The 20,587-nt window shown below is 39.7% G+C and overlaps 1 protein-coding gene across 1 annotated transcript in view; it reads left to right on the top strand.

The window, feature by feature from the left end:
- The window catches only part of BBOX1 (gamma-butyrobetaine hydroxylase 1), a gene marked incomplete at its 5' end in the record, with an annotated part of 28,726 nt that extends 9,889 nt beyond the window's left edge, over positions 1-18,837 (top strand). Inside the window, 5 exons of the mRNA XM_082317358.1 lie at positions 5,803-6,001; positions 13,883-13,988; positions 15,671-15,867; positions 16,549-16,715; positions 18,367-18,837. Coding sequence (XP_082173484.1) covers positions 5,803-6,001; positions 13,883-13,988; positions 15,671-15,867; positions 16,549-16,715; positions 18,367-18,527 — 830 coding nt within the window. The 3' untranslated portion in view covers positions 18,528-18,837. The remainder of the gene's footprint in view (positions 1-5,802; positions 6,002-13,882; positions 13,989-15,670; positions 15,868-16,548; positions 16,716-18,366) is intronic.
- Between the last annotated feature and the right edge of the window lie 1,750 nt (positions 18,838-20,587).

The raw sequence follows: 20,587 nt of genomic DNA, 5'->3' as shown, positions 1-20,587 counted from the left end.
AAACACTAGGAAGGAAAAGTTGAAACTAAAATATTCCATTAGTTTTCACATGGTTATTTACCTGCACCAACACTGAAGCTTAAATTTGTCTTTCAAAGGATATTCTTGGCAGTTCACACAGCGTACCTAAAGCTATTTTAATTTCTTAACTTTTAATAGAGAAAAAGGAAAACATTCATATTTTATTTTTTCCCCATCTTTCAAATGTGTGAAAGGCTGTATATTGAGTTAAACACACTGGAGCAGTGAGTAGCAGGCCATGGAGTGGTCTCAAAAAGGAATTTAATGAGGTGAGATTATATCTCTCCTCAAGGATTGCGCTTTTTTCATTTTGTGAACATGTTGTGAAATTCAACAGCTTGTCAATCATACTCCAGCTTCTTTGAAACACAGGGTAGAGTATAAAAAGGTGGTCTATGTGGATAGCTTATATTTGGGTATGTGCGTTGTGTTTCTTGGACAGTCTCTAACTAGCCTTAGCCAAAGGGAAGCGGAATACTAGTGGTTGGAAATTTGCAGACTTTGCAGCTGTTGAAAAATGTTGTAACTGTGTAGTGTCTGGGTTCGCTTTTTTATGAGCACGTTGCATTTTGTACTTGCTACCTATATCTAGAGAGAGGAAGAAAAGCTGCCAAACCTGGCCCATTACATCTCGTTGCAGTGCAGCATGTCCCTCCGTCACCAGGTGAAATCCCCCGGAGTTCCCATTCTGAAAGCTGCTTGGAATATGTAATAGTTTTTATTGGTCCTGTCCGTCGAAGGGATGTTAGAATAGAGAGGTATAGGTGTTTTAAAAATGATGCCACCTGCGTTTTTCAAATGTTTATGGTGTCCTTTCTAATATGTAATCTCATGTGATTGATGATTGGACAAATTAATTAACTGAATATTAGCTAAAATACCAAGTAAGCTAGATGTGACTTAAACAAAACAATTATTCTATGAAATAGATGAAATCTTGTCACGCTTTATTGTGCACTCTTTTAAGAACAAACAAACAGCTTCAGACTAAATACATAAAAGCAAGGGAAACCAATTATGCCTTTACTGTAAGAATAAGAGCTCTGATTCAACATTTAAGAGACTGCTTGACTTACTTAAACCACTAATGTTTTGAGTTTTGCAAAAAACTAGAGTCAATGCAAAATTTGTGCAAAAAAAAGTAAGAAATAGCATCTTTGTCCTGTTTACCCATTACTGTGCGACATCTTTGGTTTGAACATGTTTGTGTGTTTATTTGTGCATACAAACCAGTAAACTGGCAAACTTATGCGATGTTACAAGGGGAAATTAGTGAGAAGAGAGCAACGAGGTAGGCAGTGTTGTATCTGGGGAGTATAAATCTGAGATAGGTCTTTCATACAGGAGAGAAAGTAATTACCCCCATGGCCATGCCCACCCCTCAGCCTCGCTTATGCCCACGGCCCGCTCCGTGGCACCTCCCGGCCTCAGCTTTATTTGGGGAACACGCGGCTGCTCCTGCTTCTGGAGCAGAAGGATAAAAGAGCTCCAGCTCGGTCTTTTCTGTCCGGTGCAACTGAATCTCTGTGTATGTCTGTCCAGACGTTCCTCTGCCTATAGCAGTTACAGATTTGGTGATATGTTTAAAAGACATCAGCACAGTTCAAAATTTCAAAACACTGCTTTACTGGAGTGACTTTTATTAACAGTGTGTATCACCAAGGATTAGTCCTTACTCGCCATCAACACCCAGGTGAACAATGAATCCCTAGCACGCTTGTCCTCCAGGAGCTGCGAGTATAAAACAGCAGAGAGGCGGGATGCCGGGGTTAGCGGCTCTGCCTTGGCGTTGGTGCTGTGGTTTCTACAGCTTTTAAGGTGAAGGGGAAAGAGTACTTTTTGGTGAAGGAAGCCAGCCCTGGAGTAGGATACCATCTTTTTTTCCTTGTTTTTTCCCCATTGCTTGTTGGTATTTTATCCTTCCTTTGGAAGGACAGGGGACAGCACACCTCCTTGTGACTGAGTTGTTTCATTTTTCCCACCAGGACTTTTTTCGTGTGGTTTTTTCCAGCATGTTTCCTGTTGTCCTGTGGGGTTCCTTCAGCTTCACCAATTATCTTCTCTACCTGCTGTACATGTGGCTTTGTTCTCTCTTTCACACTTCTTGTACTTGTTTCCTATATTTCACACGTGCAGTTATCTTCCTCTTTGCACTTACTTATTCTGTGTGTGGTTTTTCTTAGCTATTTCATAAAATGCCAATTGCTGATTTTGCTATTAGAATGTATACCATGCTATAAAATGCTTACACGCAGTCACTGGTTACATTATCTTAGTGGGCTTACGTCTGTGTTTAAGACAAGTCTTGTATCTTGCTTAACTTGCTTCTACTTTTTGTGTGCAACAGGCCACCACTCTGGCTACCTTGCTCTGTGGTGGGAGGCCTTGCAGCCACAGTGGTGAACATCCCTGTTGGAGTCCTCTTGAAGGACTATGTGTTTCCTTGAGGGCACATCCTGGGGAGGCTGCCAAGACTTACTCTAGACATATATACCCTCAGACATGAGTAACTGGAGAGGTTTTCCCCCAGCAGGTTCCCAAGACTTCCTTCAGTTACGTGTGGCCTCAGACACGGATAACTGGGCCGGCTTCCCCCATTAGCTGCCATCTGCTGCTGTGGACCACAAGAAGTGGAAAGCAGCTGTCGTCTTTTCCTGAACCCTCTCTGAAAGGAGGGCTCCAGCCACACCATCGACCTGAAGGGCTGCTCTCCTGCGTAACACTTCTCCTCTCTGGGCCAGAGCCCAAACACCTCTGCAAGCGTCGCAGGAGCTGGTGAGGCCTGGGCTGGGGGAACAGCTTGCCTGCACTTCTCTCCTGGCTGCACTTCTGAACTCTGACAGGGAGTCTTGGGACTGGGCTCACCCTTGGGCGAGTGTGGGTACCTTCCCTTACCATTTGCCATGAGCCATCCAAAGTCCTGAAAACAAAGAGCAGTGAGAGATAAGTTCTAAATTCTTCATCTCTGTGTCTGTATCTCACCTGGAGAAAAGTGAATGTTGCCTGAAATTGGGAGGAATGAAGTGAAAGGTGTGGGACTTCTGTCCTGGGACAGGACAGGAAGGGAAAAGCTATTTTTAGGTGCATGTGAAGGGGCTGCCTAGCTCTGTAAATGTTTGAGCCATTCCTATGGCTCGCACTGGAATTGAGAGTGCCCCCAACACAGGCTAAGACAACCCAATCTTCATTAGACCCACTGGTAGGAATTTCTTCTTACCTTTGTATTCAAGGTCTTATGAGAGCGAAAATCCCAGTCTTGACATCTCTACTCGAGTCAAGGTCTCAAAATCTAAGGTTGCCTCATGGAGAAAGAATCACAGAATGCTTTGGGATGGAAAGAACCGTTAAAGATCATCTAGTCCATCCGCCCTGCAAGGACATCTACGACTAGATCAGGTTGCTCAGAGCCCTATCCAGCCTGGCCTTGAATGTTCCTTCCTTGAAAGGAAGGAAGTGCACAGGAAAGAGGATGGAAAATAAACGAAGAAGAAGAAAAATAAAAGCAAGAAATAAATAATAAATAATAAATAATAAATAATAAATAACACCACAGCCCAGAATCTGATTGGGGCAGCCAGAATCCAGGTGCACTCACACCTTAATGCCCAGACAGAAAGCAGAGCAAAAATACTTGCTGGGAAGACAGGGCTAGTCCTCAGCTGAGTTCCGGAGTTCCTCTCCCCCTGCCTGGTGGGAGCTGTCCTCTTCCCATCTAGTGCAGCAGCCCAGAGGATGCTGGTTTTGGTTGCCAGCGTGCGCCCAAGTGACCTGCAGCAACACACCAGGAGTTACAGTCAGCACGTGCTCCTGGAGATCAGAGAGAACAGCCAAGGGCTTTGCCCTAAGACCTTGGCTACCATCGTTGAAGTTGTGGCTAAATCATCACCTTGCCTTCAGTGGTGGCCAGATGCCAAGATCAATGCTAGAGGAGTTGTGTATTCTCCTCTGGGAAAGCCTAATCAGGTGGGGGATGTATCCTGGCACTTAAAGTAGGCAGAGTGGGACTTACACTGCGAGCAGTCACTGTGCCTTCCCGCGGCGTGCCTGGGGCCTTCGTGTCCGTCTGCCTGGCTAGGCGTGTAACAAGCCTTTCCTTTTCCAGGTGCAGCCTCCAGCACGGTGATCCAGATCAAAATTTTAAGTGTGTACAGTTTTGTTGAATGCAGAATACCATAGGCATGATTTTCAGAACTTAATCATGTTGGAAGATGAGATCTGTATTGCGTAGCCCTTCATAACATGAAAAATCCGCCTAGATTTCATGATCATATCTAATTTTTCCTTTATTTTGTCACTGTATGTTGAAGCTTGTCTCTTCTGTAGAGTATCTTTACAAATGGATATAAGGCCGTGTTGTCTGACACCAGAGCACATTCTTCCTCAGAAAATAATACAGTTAAGAGAAAAATAATTGTTTTTGTTTTCTAGTTATGACGCAGTGTTTTTACTTTTTTCCCCTCTCTCTGTATCAGGTGACATCTATTTGATAATTCTTCAACTCAACCAGAATGTCATTGCTTTAGGATAGGTTATGAGATTTTTAAAAAGCATTATTAAATCAAAATGAATAACCATTATAGAGCTGTGATACTAGAAAATAGGAATAAGAATTGGTCACACATTAAAAATCCCCACTATAGATACAGGTATAGGTATACTGTTAGAGAAAGGTACAGATTTAGCAGTATTTGGGCATCTGTAAATACATAAAAGGATGAGGCTAAGCAGCATTTAATTTTAAAGCTGCACATATTTTCACTACTTTTAAAGCTTTGGATGATGTACCACGCAGCTGCTGATGATTTGAGGGGATGAAAAGAGGGGAGCAAAAAAGGTCTGAAAGAAAGCCAGGCTCAAAAGCCCTTCCCATTCTGCCTGTAAGTCTATACCTGCCTCTAACAAATGGCTGCAGTTTCCACCTTTTGTATCACAAAGTCTATTCAGCAAGCCAATGTCTGATTACGGTATAGCAGTTCTAACACTCTTCTATTGTCATATGCTCTTTAATCAATTTTGTTTGAGAATGGGCATGACATAACTTCTTGTTGATCACTCAATCTTTCCATCATTTTCTTTACCTTCTGGCAGTGCTTGGATTTATTAACATCTGGGGCTCTCATTTGCATCTTCCTGAAAGAAGATAAATGCTCACAAAAAATCTGCAGAGGAAAAGACAAGGAATTACACCATCCTGCAGAATTTAACATATCTGGATGTGATTTGATGAAGACAAATTTACAAAATAAAATTAATTGTGCACTTATGCAATTGATGTAGTTACTCTGCTTCTAAGGTGGTGCATTGATGTGTGCCTTCTGTTCCTTCGTCGGGAATATAATCTGTTCATTATTATATATCCATACAATAATACCCTGTGGGAGATCTCAGGGTGCTCCATGCTATTTTATCCTAGACGAGGATAGCAGTCACAGTTTCAAATTTTCACTCTTTTCGTTCACCAGTACAGACAGAAAAAGGAATATGCACATTTTTGATGTACTGTTAACAAAAAAAAAAAAAAAAAAAAAACAACTCTTTCAAATGGTTTTTCATTCAACTTCTGATTTAATTTTTTTTAATAGCAATGTTTTGTTGAATTTCGTCATAAATATTCCTTGTTTTCCATGCAAACTCAGGGACCCAGTTTCAGGTGGTTGACTGCAGGATTGAGGGTGTATTCACAAATGCATAAAAATCCTATTCACTTCGTATTTCGACTGTGCCCTGAGCTTTGATGCTAAAGCAGCCTAAGCACATGTTTCTCTATTTCTGCCCTTTCAGAACGCCAGTACTGGGGCTCAGACCTGCAACTTCCCAAAATGCCTTTTGAAGAAATCATGTACAATGATGAAAGCGCGTACAAGTGGCTGTGCATCCTAAAGAAAGTAGGAATCGTGCTTCTAACGGGAGCTGCTACTAGGCAGGGAGAGTTGGTTAAGCTTGGCCACAGGATTGGGTTCCTGCGTCTCACTTTTTATGGGTGAGTTTGGCTTTTAATATCCTTGCTTTGCCGTCTATGTAATCACCTCTAACGTATTTCACTTCAGCTTGCTGAGCCTCTTTTGTAGATTACCTTATGAAAACAAGGTGAAATTTTTTCTTCTCTGCATGTTAGAAAACATGGTGTCAATTAATGTTCTGTATGAGAGGATTGCTTTGCTATCACAGGCAGGGTATGTAAAGAGCAGAAGCTATAACATTAACTGCTGAGAGAAGGAAAAATTCCTGAAAACAGACAATGTCAAATAAAAGATAACCACAAGACAGCCGTACTTATCTATACCATGGACAAAATCAGAAATCCCTAATACAGTCCCCTCCTGAACAGAGGAATGTATCTGTACTGAAGCTTTTTCTTAGCCTGATTTTGAGTCATGGAAATAGGTAAGACTTAGATGTTATTGTGTCTCACATCACCAAGATGGGCAGACTACCCATTTTCCCTGCTTTCAACGGAGTCTGCTCTGGAAAGCCACAACTGGTCCCAGCAAGCATTTTTTTAAAACTGCTTTTTTGCAAAAATATGAGCTCAGCCTGCAGGAGTGCAAGCAGGAACCTGTAAATCATCTGTTTGATGCCAAGAGGTGGTAAACTGAACCTCTACCTCCTCGAGCACCTACTAGGCGAGGAAACAAATGATGATGGTAGCTCACATCTTGCTGAGCTGAGTCAGTGACCTCCATCTAGCCAAGTAAAGGAGCAGTGTTATTAGCGAACATATTGCCCTGTCCCTCATCCCCAGCTGTTGGTATAATTTTTTACAATGTGCATAAAAAACCTGTTATTTGGATGTGTGCTTATTCTTAAAAAAAAAAAAAATGACAAAAATAGATAGCAATATTTAATCATAGTTGTGATTTCTTGGTGTGCCTGAATAGCCACCAAAACCAGAACACTCAGGGTTTCCCCATCTGTAAAGGTCCGTTCTCCCCCATAATAGAATAAAAGATAATAAAAATTATGGCAAGAGTTCTCCTTCCCTTGGATTTACCTCTAGTTCAGAGAATAAGCAAACAACCCATGTGGGCAATAACCAGTGTCTCCTCCTTTGTCTAAAAAAAAAAAAAAAAAAAAGCTAAAATAAATAAAGTGGGGAAAAAATTTCAACCTTGGCCAGGAAGAGCACATTCCCTCAGGACTGCAAGTCAGAAGGAAAGATTTTCTGCCCCTTAACACTCCCGTGTGAAGGCACCTATGAGCCCTGCTGGAACATGCAATGCAGGTGAGGTTGGTAAAAGTGACACTGTGATATCAGGAAAAATACATTAATTGAGAATGTTAATTGTGAGGTGGAGGGGAGGAAGGTGAACAAAAGGTCCCTTCTTCAAATTATGTCGCTTATTAAGACTTACTGTTACATCTTCATTTTGCAAGTATCCTTCCCTCATCAGCTGTGGAAAAAGATGTCATTGATGCTGCTGGCTTTTAGATTTAGTGAACTAAGAGGCAGAGAAATAGCTATTGTGATATCCTAGCAACATCTAGCAGTGCGTAAGTTGCTTCTGACCCAATCTCCATCCTTCATTTTTGTTTCATTTATGTTGAAAGTCAACCTGTTTGTGCAGAATATTTCCCCACACTTCAAATCAGGAAAGCTGGCTCAAGAAATCTAGAAATCAACAGAAACTGAAGCGAACTCATACCATGTACAACAGCCTGTGAGAATGTAATGTTTTTTTTCTTATTGTCTTCCAAAAAGAAGGGATGGAGAGAATAACTGCTTTAAAATGCCATTAATATTATGAAGCTTTTTGTCAGTTACAACAGCCATGATAAATATTTGTAAAGCTTTAAAGGGAGTAATGTATAAATGTACTAGGGTAGTTAAGACAATGTGCTTTCATTAAGGTGTGGTGTCCTCGTTCTGCTTACTGTGCCAGAAGGAAAAGTGCTTTGCAAAGTTAACTGGGATTCAGTCAGGTTAATCCTACTGAAATAAATGGGAGCAGAACCCCCTGCTGGACGCAGAAACCTCACCCAGTGCTACGAAACATTTTCTACTGTTAAAAGCATTCCTAATGTCAAGCACTTCTATGTTTGGCAGCCTACTGCAGTCTCAATTTAAAATGTGCATCATTATAAAAATAGTACTGCTTTCTATTTCTGTTTTGATGTGATGCAAATAACACATACTATGAGATTCTTAGAAGTATCCAACCCTGATCATATCTGAGGGTGTTTCCCAGCTCTCTGGGGTATCTGAAGGATGAAACATTGGTTCTGTTTGTATCCAGACAGCTGCACAAGCATTTTGAGTTAGGAACGAATATAACAAGCCCCAGATAACGATAAAAAATGTTGGTTCTTTGTTAAAGCATACCACTAAAAGAAAATATATAATTAATAATAATAATAAAATTAATAATAAAAGAAAATATACCTCAGGGGAGAAGGAAAAAAAACAACCCCAAACCAAAAAAACTAAACAACAACAAAAAAACCCATACAACCCCTTCAACATATGCCATGGATTTGTGCTTGGGTTACAACAGAACCTTTAGTTGCTTTCCTAAGTCTCAGGGATGAGAAACTGGATCTAGAAGAAGTTCATAGATCCTAAAACTGGAAATGATCTTTAAATCTTCCAGACTAATGTTCTTGACATGGCAGCCCACTGTGTTTCAGCTGTTGTCCATCTGCTGAGCCCTGTAACATGTTTTTCCACTAAGGCATTCAAAAGTTTTTGATATTTAACTCAGCAGCATTGTAAAATAAAAAAATCTACCATTCTGCCTGGTACTCTGGCTCAGCTCTTAATCATCCTTGCGATTTGAAATTACTGCTAACAGTCTGTTTGAAACTGTCTGCAACATCCAGCTTATGATAACTCTGCTATGTTTAAGAGAGACTGAAAAGTCCCATATTGTATAAATGTGCAATAACTTGTAGGATATACTTTCCTTGTCTAAGTTCAGCTAGCAACAGATTCAGGCTGCCCTGGGGAGACTTGTCATTTTAGTACATCCTACAAAGAACCTCCCGCTCCTTAATGTTCCATACAAGGTCAAGGTTGAACCGTGGCCTTGGTCCACACCGTTTGAGCAAGTAATGGTTAGAGCTCCTTTCACTGTTTAAATCAGATTTACTGTTGATGTTGATTAAACCTTATTTTTATGTTTCCTTAAGTACTAGGGTTCACAATAAAGGAACAATAAAAGGCTGTCAGTCTCCTTGCTTTTCCAAAACCTGTTTGCTAATTCATGTATTTATTAGGCTGCAGAAAGAGGGTTTCAATGTTATGGAAATTTTCCAATTGCCTAAGAATTCTGCATTTCAAAGAAAACATACTTAGTAAGAATATTGAGTTTAGTTGAGGGGTGTTTTTTTGGTTTTTGTTTTTTTTCTTTTTTTTTTTTTGTTTTTAAACACAGCAATAGTATTTGAAAGTCTTGAAGTCTGGTTTACATCATCCCAATTGAGCCACCATGGTTAGATTTACTCTAGATCATTTGACAGTTGCTAATTATGTTTCTGTGTATGATTATGTTGAATTTGCAATATTAAATTAAAATCTGTAAAGCATAAGGTAAAAGAGAGCCTGACATCTGAATATCAGTTTTGCAGACTAGTCTGGATTTCAAACAACAAAAACCAGGTCTGCACAGGGTGAAGTCAACAAGCTACGTACAGACCAATGTCCAGCTCGGAAAAAAAAAGCATCTGCTCCAGTGCTAAAGGAAAGGCAGTTATAAAAGGGGTAGGATGTGTATGATACAACGTGCATATTAGCAGAGCCAAGACTTTCAGGGAGAGAACCAAAATTGTTGAACACACTTTCTTTTTCAGAATATGTTGCCAACTTGCAAGGAGAGAAAGTAACTGTACCCACAAAGACAGCCTGCTCTGGAGTTCAGAGCCAGACTCAATGAGCTGATTTGGGGCGAGTGTGCTATTCCTTACGTCTTGGCTTTCATTTCTCCAGTTCGGAGATCAGATGCTGTTTAGCTGTCTCCCAGATGCACTGTAAGGATGCCTTTGTTAAGGCTATGCAGTAAAAGCATACCTATTCAAAGAGAACACTCACAGTAGTACAAAGGTAAGCTGCCACAATCGTACAGCCCCGTTATCCTGCCGAGGAGGTGTACGAGACGAAGGATACTGCCTGCCGTTGAGTTCTTCTGGCATTGGATGAAGTCTATAGAAAATGTTCTATAAAAGCATCATCTGTTTGCGTGTGTATGGTTTACAGACCACTGTATGGTTTGAGACACTGCTTCTGAGCATTGTCTTCTCAATGCGTTGTAAGAAGGAGTTGGTTTATCTTTTTCCTCTGTTTAAGATGAGTTTCTTTAATTGCGAAGGCTGTAAATAGAAAGTTGGGTTGCAAAATGCTAAACCTGCTCAAAAGAGTTGCTGTCCATTTTACTGCACAACTATAAACCAAGTCTCCTTCCTCTCTGTGCACAAGCACACATGTAGAGGCACACATGTTGCAGCCTGACATCTTAATGTTGCTGCTCTCATCGCCATACTGGTGATGTTATGATTAATGCTTTGAAATTTTTTTTAAAATTGCTTTTCAGATTAGGGGTTTTTTTTTCCTTAAGAGCCCCCCGCCCCCCTTTTTTTTTAAAAAAAAAGAAGGAAGGAAGGAGGAATTTCTCAAGTACTGGAAAATACAAGCAGAATCATGCATACACTTTCTGTTATTACATGTAGTGGTTTAAGAAACTATCCATAAAGTATTTTTTAAAAGTTAAGTCACAAAACTAGTTTCGAATGTTTTACTACCACTAGCCTGTGGTAACAGGCTAAACATATCAGAAGATGGTTAGAGAACTCTATTCAAACAGCTTAATAACCCAGTGTTTGTTAAATGTGTAATTCATCACATGAACTCTTGAAAAGGACTTCAATGGTTTTGGCTTATTTTTGGATACTTGGGAGGGGTAAGCGTTTTATAAGGAACAAATTTCTTATTTTTTTTTTACCATGTATAGCTGGAACGCAGCCTAAAAATATTATGGAGAAGAAAAGACTTGCTTATAGTATCTTTTCTCCTAATTTAACCTGTTTCATTTTCAGCTATAGTTACTGTAGTGCCTGGTCTCGTTGCTATTACATATTTCTCGCAGTGGCAGAAACTCCATTCAGTTTTCAGTCTTAACAACAGACTCAGAGCAGCATTTTACAGTCCATTTCGTCACATCTAAAACAGAAGTTCATTTCTTACTGGCATCCAATTCTGAGGTGGCTTTTACAACTGTAATAAAATAATAACTTTGGGTAATTCCCTTGCTATTTCACTAGCACCCAAATACAAGGCCTACCAAATGTTATAAATAAAAGGATAAATTTGGAATTGGCAAGCTTGCCAAATATAACTTCACCTCAACAGGGCCGTGAATTTTAAACTGAAATGTAACAGCAATGAATATAACCCTGACACGTGGAAAAACAAAAGCCTTTTTTCTCATCTAGATGTCTGTTTGGTACATGCTACCTAAAATAGCATTACTGTAAAAAGTGGAAACATTCTCTGTGTCAGCCATATAACAACATCAAGGGGTTCCACACTTTTAAATTAACCTTTTTCTTTACGTTCCGGAAGCAAAACTCCGTTAACAAGGTCTCCGGTCACACCAACGATTAATTTCTCCAACTTCTTATGCCCTAGACCTTGTGCTCCTCCCCTGTTCTGAAGCCTTGTCCGGGGCTTGGGGTGGCGTGAAGGCTTCCTTCGGGGCCCCTGCCCTCCCACTGAAATAGCCAAACCGTCTGCACCTCCCAGAGGGCTTCAGCTGCAAGAGAAGGACACGGGTCCCAAATCTCTTATTATTGAGACTTAGATTTTTAATGAAGTGCAAGACCAGATGATTCAAGCGTGGCTTCAGTTCCTAGCGCAGCGGTTTTGCAAGATTAAGGATGTAACAGACAGGCTAGTTTTCTGCTCAGGGAGACTGAGCCCACATTGCCACTTAATGCAAAAAATTGCTACACCTGCCTGGTGCCAAATTTCCTCCTCTGTCAAACAGCCTGAGCAATTGATGTTGGAATCTGACCCTAATTACTAAACCATAAACCATTCCACCCTGCTTTGCTCTCCCTAAGGGCCAAGAGTCCTCTAACATTAGCCACATTTTCTTCCTTTGTTTCTCCTGCACTCTCCCCGTGGTTGAGTTGATACTTCAGCTCAGTTGAGACTCTGACAAAGTAAGGTTGATTTTTTCCCGTTCAGAGCTCAGCTCCGTATTAGCATTGCTGACTTCAAGTCAGTAACTCAAGCTTTGACCAAAGCTTCTTGCGTGGGAATGAAGTTGCCGGGGACCAGCTCCCCTCGCAAAACGTAACAGCGCGAAAGCACTGACCGCTTTTGCAAAACCTTACAACGATTTTATAAAGTACGACCATTCCAGCAATTGTATATATTGCATATAAATGAGACAATTAAAATGTGTTAAATTGTTTCAGAACCATCAAGTGACACTGGAGCCTTTTAAATTAAAGATACAATGAACCTAGCTACCTTCAACACTAACAACAAGGATGATGTAATGGGCTATTTTTTGGCTGTAAAATTGGGAACTACGGAAGTGTGGTTGAAATTATCATACTTGAGTACTGAAGTCATGTACTGATGAATATGTGCTGTACCAAATAATAAAAATTATTTCTCCCAGGCAGTTAAACACACTTGCAAATATTCAAGGGGGGTTGCCCCCTGGCAATTTCGGACATTTAGTTTTAGCATTTTATGTAGTTTCTATACTAAATACAACTCCTAGAACAAAAATGTTTGTATACTATATATAAATCATTTTAGTCTGCATGTTCTTTAGCCGATTTTCTTTTTAAACTATTATTAAGAAGTAATGCTAGACACACACCGTCTGAAACATAATATATTTGGTCTATAGTATTTCACAAGGGAAAATGAGGTTCGTATTTTCTTTTAAATCACTTACGCTCCTGTGATTACATGGACTGCATATGGTGACTTACACTTTTCCAGACAAATGTCTGGATCTATAACGTGCATCTGCTGAGGACCGTCTTCAGTCTTGTGAACTCTGTACAAACAAAACGTGTGGTTCTTGGTCTTAAATTCTCCTGCAGGATGTGTCACTCGGAACAGATTTTGATTGTGCTGCAACGTGATGTATTCGTGTCATTGTCATAACTAGGAGGTTTTTTTTTCCCCCTGCAGTTGTCAGTACTTTCTTACTGAATTTTGTCAGATTTCAAGACAGAAACTATGTAACAAAATAAATGGGGGTAGTTCTCAGAAAGAGAGTCAGAGAGAGGGAAGAAGCTACAAAGTCAACATACAAATCAAGACATTTTCCTTTAGCGACAAGTCTTCAAGTTACAGGAAAGATCCCCCTGCAAAGGATACTCAGTGTTTTCTAAGATCATAAAGCTTTAAAAATAACTTTTAGGGAAAGTTACACAGCCTTTAACAATTTCATATTTCATTGATAATGTCCTGCACCTGACAAGAAAAAAAATGGAAGGTTGGCAAAAGAAATGGACCAACTTCCACTCTCTCATTTCTGAAGCCTCAGTAATAAGATGATGATTTATCCTAGCAGGTACCTCCTGGTTAGTGTCTTCGACTGATCTTTGCCTTCAGCAAAGTACCACCACTGGAAAGCCATCATTCTTCTAGATACTAGGCTGGGCCCAGATGTCCCTTGGCACGCTTATGTTTCTAGCTTGCATCTAGGACTGCTGAAATAAGCCGCCTTTGCTGGGGTGGGGGAACACTGCTAAATCAGTATTTCCTTATAATTTTACAATATTTTCGTGTTCAAAGATGGAACGACTCTTTTGTACTGTGATTTCATAGTTTCAGTGTGTACTGTCTGGCATGCTGGCTGGCTGTTTTAACATGTTTTCTCTTTTCCCATTCGTTATAAAGACCAACTTGGCAAGTGCAAGACAAAGCGGATGCTAACAACGTGGCTTATACAACGGGGAAACTGTGTTTTCACACCGATTACCCTGTTCTGCAGCACCCACCTGGGGTAAGGTGAATCTGCTGACTATTTCACAACACAAAAGGGGAAAGGGAAACGTTCCTATAGCGTGAAATATGGTTAGCGTTCGGCGACTCTGAATTTTGTATTAAAAGAGCAATGTGAAAATAACAATATATTAATCTACGTATAACAATCTATATACACATAGGTGTGCAATATATACATTGTGATGTAAGTTCTGCATAACAAGCCCATTGTGTATGCCATCATTTTTAAAGGGAAACTCACAAAGTATTAGGAATACTACCATATCAGAAAGCATTAGGGTCTTGTACGTGCTTTTGATGCTGCTTTCATTATATTGAAGAAGTTGGGTGTCCATATGCTGTAGTCAAGTTGTGACATCTTAGGACACGTATGTTCACCTCAGGAGGAGAATATATTAGAAGAAATATAATTAAGATGTTATATTCTGTTTTCTATAAATTGAATGAAATTAGACCCTTATCTGCCCTTTCATAATTAGACAGAAAAGGGACATTTTGTAAAGCTGGACAACAACCACAGAAAATACATTTTCATCTAGTCCCTGTCATATCAGAGCCTGATCCACATAATTCACCAGAGAACTGAAAAGTAGTAGGAACAGGTGCAAAGAAACAAAGATAACCCTGGGAAAGTTTGCATCTATAAGCTTCATACCTACAACTTCCCCTTCTCATGTTGTGGAGTACTTTGTATCAGTTGTTTCTATAATTAAACAAAAAACAATGTGATTTACCTACAAGTAAGTGCCAAATACTTCACACTAATATCGCCTATTAAAATTATTTAGATGCTGTTCATTAATGTGGAGTAAGGATGGAATAGGGCTTAATAGATTTCAGTTTCCCCCCTTCATCACCATCATCAAGGTCTGAGGGCCCACCTCGTGAGGAGATGCTAGGGCAAACCCCGTTCTCTGCTTCTCTTTCTCTTCCTGGGTTTTTTTTTTGTTTGTTTTGGTTTTTTTTCTCCTAGTGGTCTCAGAAATAATTCACCATCATGGAAGGGAAAGGTGAACGCTGTTACCATCGGTATGACAGATATATTTTGTGTAGTTTGGCTGAGATGAACGGTTACTCTGTGTGATGCTGGGCTCTCTAATGCCACAGGGAGTTTTACTGCCTATGTCAGCAGCTCAGATTTACACTGGTGCAACCAAGAGCCCAGGTTAGGCTTTCTGCTCTGTCTTATGCCTTGGCAATTTCACTGTGAAGTGAAATGAAACTGTCTTAATCCTACCTTATGATAGAGACGCTGGGCCTGTTGCCTTTTACGAGAGCCACCTTTTCCCCTTTGTAAGCAGGTAATTCACAGTAGGTTTTGTTGCTGCAAGAGAAAACTAATCCTCCTTGTTGAGATAAGACTCCAATGCATTTAAAATTATATGACTGTCACAAAGAGGGACTCAAAGAAGCGAGACCAGAGCTTAGCAGTTGAGTTGCAGGTTGCAAGCGTTAGAAGATATCCCAAATGGGATGAATTTATGAACATGCTACTTTAATTTTCTGCATGTGTGATAGTGGTGGCAGAGTGCTGTGAAGCTGCAGTAATGGGAACTCAGTGTTTTGCTAAAAACAAAACAAAACAAAAACCCAGAACCACAGCTATGAGGGAACTGATACTAATTAACTGTTAAATATGCAAGCTAATTCTTCTCATAATGAGATGTCAATTCATTCCAGGTTCAGTTTCTCCACTGTATAAAGCAAACAGGTACAGGAGGTGAAAGTGAAGTTGTAGATGGATTTCACGTATCCAACAAGCTGAAGAAACAAAATCCTCAAGCGTATCAAATCCTGACCTCTACTGCTGTAGACTATACAGATGTTGGGGTGGACTACTGTGATTTTGCTGTGCAATGTAAACAAAGGATTATAGAGTGAGTAGTTTCAACAACATCGAAAAATAAAATCCCTGTTGTATGGTGGATTACATGTTGGTAGGAGAAGGTCTGCTCCTGCCACCTTGTGGGGAAACCCTGGTTTAACTTCGGCTGTAGTTATTTTGGGTTGGGTTTTTTTTTTTTGGTCGGTTGGTTTTTTTTGCCAGTTACTTGTTCTTTGCTTTCTACCACCACAGCACAGTTTTCCTTATTTTGTTTTGCCACACACCAGCAAGAAGTGGTGGTAATTAGAGCAGCTCCTAGGTACAGACACAGGGTAACAGCAGCTGGGTCTGTTACTATATTCCAGCCGATGTACATCTGTATTGTGCCAAAGAGACGTCATAATTTGAAGCATTTAGATTAAGAACCGTATATTATAAAAAGCTCAAATGCAAATGATCATAATCTCTTCTGAATTTAAAAAGTTTACAAGTCTACAATTAAAATGTATAGAATATAGATGTTTGAGTAAATCAAATGTCTACACTTTCTCCTTATTATCCCTTTACCTAGTTAGGCTTAATTATCAAAATCCAACCCAATAACAATCTGTATTTCACTATAGAAAAATACTGAAATTCCAGCAGGAGAGTTCAATTGCTGTTTAACCATCTTAAAATGTTTCAGTAACAACATCATAATACATTCCTTTTCCTTTCCTTCTCTGTTTCATAGCGTGGATTCCAGAGGCCAAGCGGTTCGCATCAATTATAATAATGCAACAAGAGACACGGTGTTTGACATACCAGCTGAAAAAGTGAGGCCATTTTATGCAGCTCTAAAGGAATTTGATGATTTATTAAACAGCGCAGAACACAAGTTTACTTACAAGCTGAAACCAGGTCAGTAAGTTGCTTGTCTTTGCCATGATTTTTCCCACGTTTTTCCTAACAGTCAAAACACTTGAGCATTGTTAGCACTGGTACTGAGAGGAAATGTCAGTCCTTCTGTCACCCATTTTATTTCATACTGCATCCTTACATTCATTTCACAGATTTCTTTTGCCATTGTTACACTATAAGGAAAAAAAAAAAAAAGGCAGGGAGGGAATAGAGTCTATCTGTTGATTAGTCCAATGTATCCTTACACAACATCAAGAACCCATACCATATAGGAAATTGTAACTTCTCATATCGATAGCACCACAGATGGGAATTATCATGTGTAAGACTGCTGTGCCATCCCAATTCAGTGTCTGTTCATTAAATGATACACAATCACGTACTTTCTCCTCTGCTTCATTTGATGCAGAGTACGGACATTAAGCCAAACAATACGTCTTTCTTTATGCCACTTTAATTTGTTAGTGGGGCACCTTCCTAATGGCTGCAGGAGTTGCAGAACATCTAGAAGATGATACAGATGCATAATGTGCATAAGACTGAAGGAAGCTGAACAGCGCGGTGGGGAATTCAGTTATCGTCTGTGCTTAGGCACCGAATGCCAGCGTAATGCTGGGTGAATTACCGAAGGCCACTGCTGCTGTGCTGCTTTTTCTGGGTGGCCTGTGCAAGACATCTGGAGGCAGATTTGCAGGAGTGCTAAGTGCTCTAAACTTCAGCTAGAGTTGTACAGGGCTGTGTTTTGAACATAAAACATGCTGCAAAAATGCCCTTTACTCTTTAAAAGTCAGTCCATGCATATATTTAACTACTTTGGCCTTAATCTCTGTTCTTTCATTCCCCAGCTATAAAATAAGGATATGAATAGTCCCTCATCTCTCAAGAGATGTTACAAAAGTAAATTCATTAGTGTATCTGACTGCCTCATGTACTACGATGCTCGAGGCTTTAAAATGTCTGTGAGGAAATTAATCTCTCTCTATTGCGAACATGCAATAAAATAATTTATAAGATCACATAATAAATGGTAAAACAAAGTACCTCACATTGCATTAGTACCATCCATCCCATCAATTAACTCACCAAAATGGTGGTAGAGGGGAGGGGGAGAAGGAAAGAGAGACTATAAGGTTATTTAATTAGAGATTTATCATAACGGTGGCACACAAGGGAGAAAAATTAAAATGGCATGCTAGCCTTAATTATGAGATTTCCTAACTTTCAATGGCTTGACTTTGTTCTGATAAAATTCCCTTAACAGGGATAGTAATGCAGGATGCGTATAGTACAAATAGTACCAGACTGATAAAATAAAAATCATCGTAGTGGCTTTCACCCTTTTTATCCTTCCTGTGGATTTGCTGTAGTTGCCTTTCCCCTCAAGGCCTGCTTTTCTCAGCATAGACTCCCCTACCACTCTACTTTTTAACTCCTGGTTATACAAGAAAAGAAGCAGAGATCAAAAGGGACCTGCCCTCTCTGGTTGAGAATGACCAGCTGAATTAAAATTACTGTCGTTGCTGTGTATCTCCAGCCAAGCTACTTGAAATTATTGCCCCCTAACTGTTGATATAAACTACCTCCATGTTACCAGTTTGAAGGAATCAACTATAACATACTAAATGCTGAACTTTGTGCAATCTCTTTCTAGGAGACATAGTGACGTTTGATAATTGGCGCGTGCTTCACGGTCGCCAAAGCTACCAGTCGGGATCAGAAGTGACTCGTCACCTGGAAGGTGCCTATGCGGACTGGGATGTGGTCATGTCAAGGCTCCGGCTCCTCAGGAAGAGGGTCCTGAATAGGGACTGAGCTTTCTTCTAACTAGAATGAGCAAAACCTAGATTGTCTAACCTCAAAAAAAAATAAAAAAAAAAAATTTGTGTTTTCTTTTCAGAAACTAACATCACAAATATATTTTTGAGTTCCATAAGCTAAGAAACCTGTTGTTCTTAACAATTTAGGATTTATCTGTGCGCTGGACTTTTAATCTATAAAATGCATTGCTACCTCTGTCAGTTTATTTGCTTTTTAAAATCAGTGCACAAAATGGCTTGCAAGATTATCGCTTTACTGGGCTGACTGGGTATCACAATGCCTTAATTTTCCTCTACAAATATACCTGCCCTCCCTAGAAAGCTTGGAAGGGAGCATCCAAAAAGAGCTTATAAGTATTACTTAATAAAGTTTTGTTACGAACAGCACCTTCCTCTATTTTCAGAGAGGCATCTCTATTGCATAAATCATAACTAAAATTCATTATCAAAATAAGCAACCACTGCCGTGGAATTATTTTTATATACACACCTTTCTAGGTAGCGCTCCACTTTAATACAAAATCTCATTCAACAGATGCTGTATTCTGTATATCCCACTGTACACGTGATTACTATCACAGCCACAAATAACTTCTTTTACTACATTTCTAAGTCCATAAGCTCAGAAACCGTAGTGCTACCAGAGAATACATCGTCTTCATTTTCCTCTGCATTAGGAGCAGGAATAAATCTCAGTGTAGAGGTGGCAGATAGGGTCAGAAATCCCATCAGATGCCGTGCACAGATGTAATTAAGATCTGCAGGGCAGCCAGACTTTTGAGTGAAGTCAGGAAGAGGAATGCTGATGCCGCTTTGCAGCTAGAAATCACAGAGCACAAGACTTTTTATTGACTCCACAGCTGACAGAGAAGTGGTGACCGAACTCAGATCCATTTTTGTTACACCAAATACAAGAGCACGCCTCAGATAGACTTGGTCTGCAGGATATTTTCTAGGTTGCATTCTGAATAGAGATCGCGCTATGTAAAAATTACTGCAGCCAAAGTAGTGGTTTTTTCCCCTATATTCAGATGCCAAATTGAAAGAGAAAGAATTTTAAAATATTTGGTTTTATACCCAACAATATGTCCACCGAGTTTATTCTTTACTGTCCTTACAGCTGCAGAGTGAGCAGGACGCCCTCGTCCGTGCTGCCAGCCTGACAAAATAACCCCGCCTCCACCCGCAGACATGCTCTCTTCAGCTGTTTATTTTCAAACTATTCCTTGAAAGTCAGATAAATCCTAGTCTCTTCCGAGTAGGCTAAAACAGTAGGACTACAACTACAGAACTAAATAACTGTAGAATTAAATTTGTTGGCACAAAAAAAAAAAAAAAACCCACAAAAAAAGTGAGACCCTAACATAAGCTTGCAAACACATCCATAGCTTCTGCTCATCATTTACAGTCAACAGATATCTCGGCTGAATAATCAAATAAAACTAAATTAGGATTTGGTCCTGACCTAGCATAGCGTGGTTCAAATCCATTCCTCTGTAGGACGTAGTGAAATATTTTTATCAAAGTTTTGACATTAAGACATAGCATAACAAAACTGGCTTTTAGTGGTAATTTGATTTCTCAGTGCCTCCTTTAATAATTGATTTTGGAAACACGAGGAAAGTATTTTTTGCCTTTGCTATAAAAGGGAGAAAAGATGAGGAAAGGTTAATACCTATATTCTGTAAGACACCAGCAGTACTGTGCTTTAACTGTGATATTTTCCATATAACCATTTAGTGAAGATTGCAATTTCTAACTTTAAAACAAGACATCTTGGGATTTATAGCAATGGTTAATAGGGAAGAGACATTTTCTGCTTTATTCTCTACTTTTCTAAAAACTGTTTTATTCAAATTTCTGTTCATTAAAAGCTATTATGGATCTGATTACTAGTTTGGGCTCATATCTAATCTCACACATAACATCTTCACACAGATACGACGTCATTATTGGTATTTACAAATGTTTGTAAATATGGTTAGACCTGGATCCATTCAGGTTTGTCCCGTATACTTAACATATAGGTAAAATACGGCTAAATCCACAGCTTTG

This window comes from Platalea leucorodia (assembly GCF_965183815.1).
Source record: "Platalea leucorodia genome assembly, chromosome: 7".
Classification (NCBI taxonomy): domain Eukaryota; kingdom Metazoa; phylum Chordata; class Aves; order Pelecaniformes; family Threskiornithidae; genus Platalea; species Platalea leucorodia.
The sequence above is the reverse complement of the archived record's forward strand: the minus strand, read 5'-3'. Positions and strand labels throughout refer to the sequence as shown.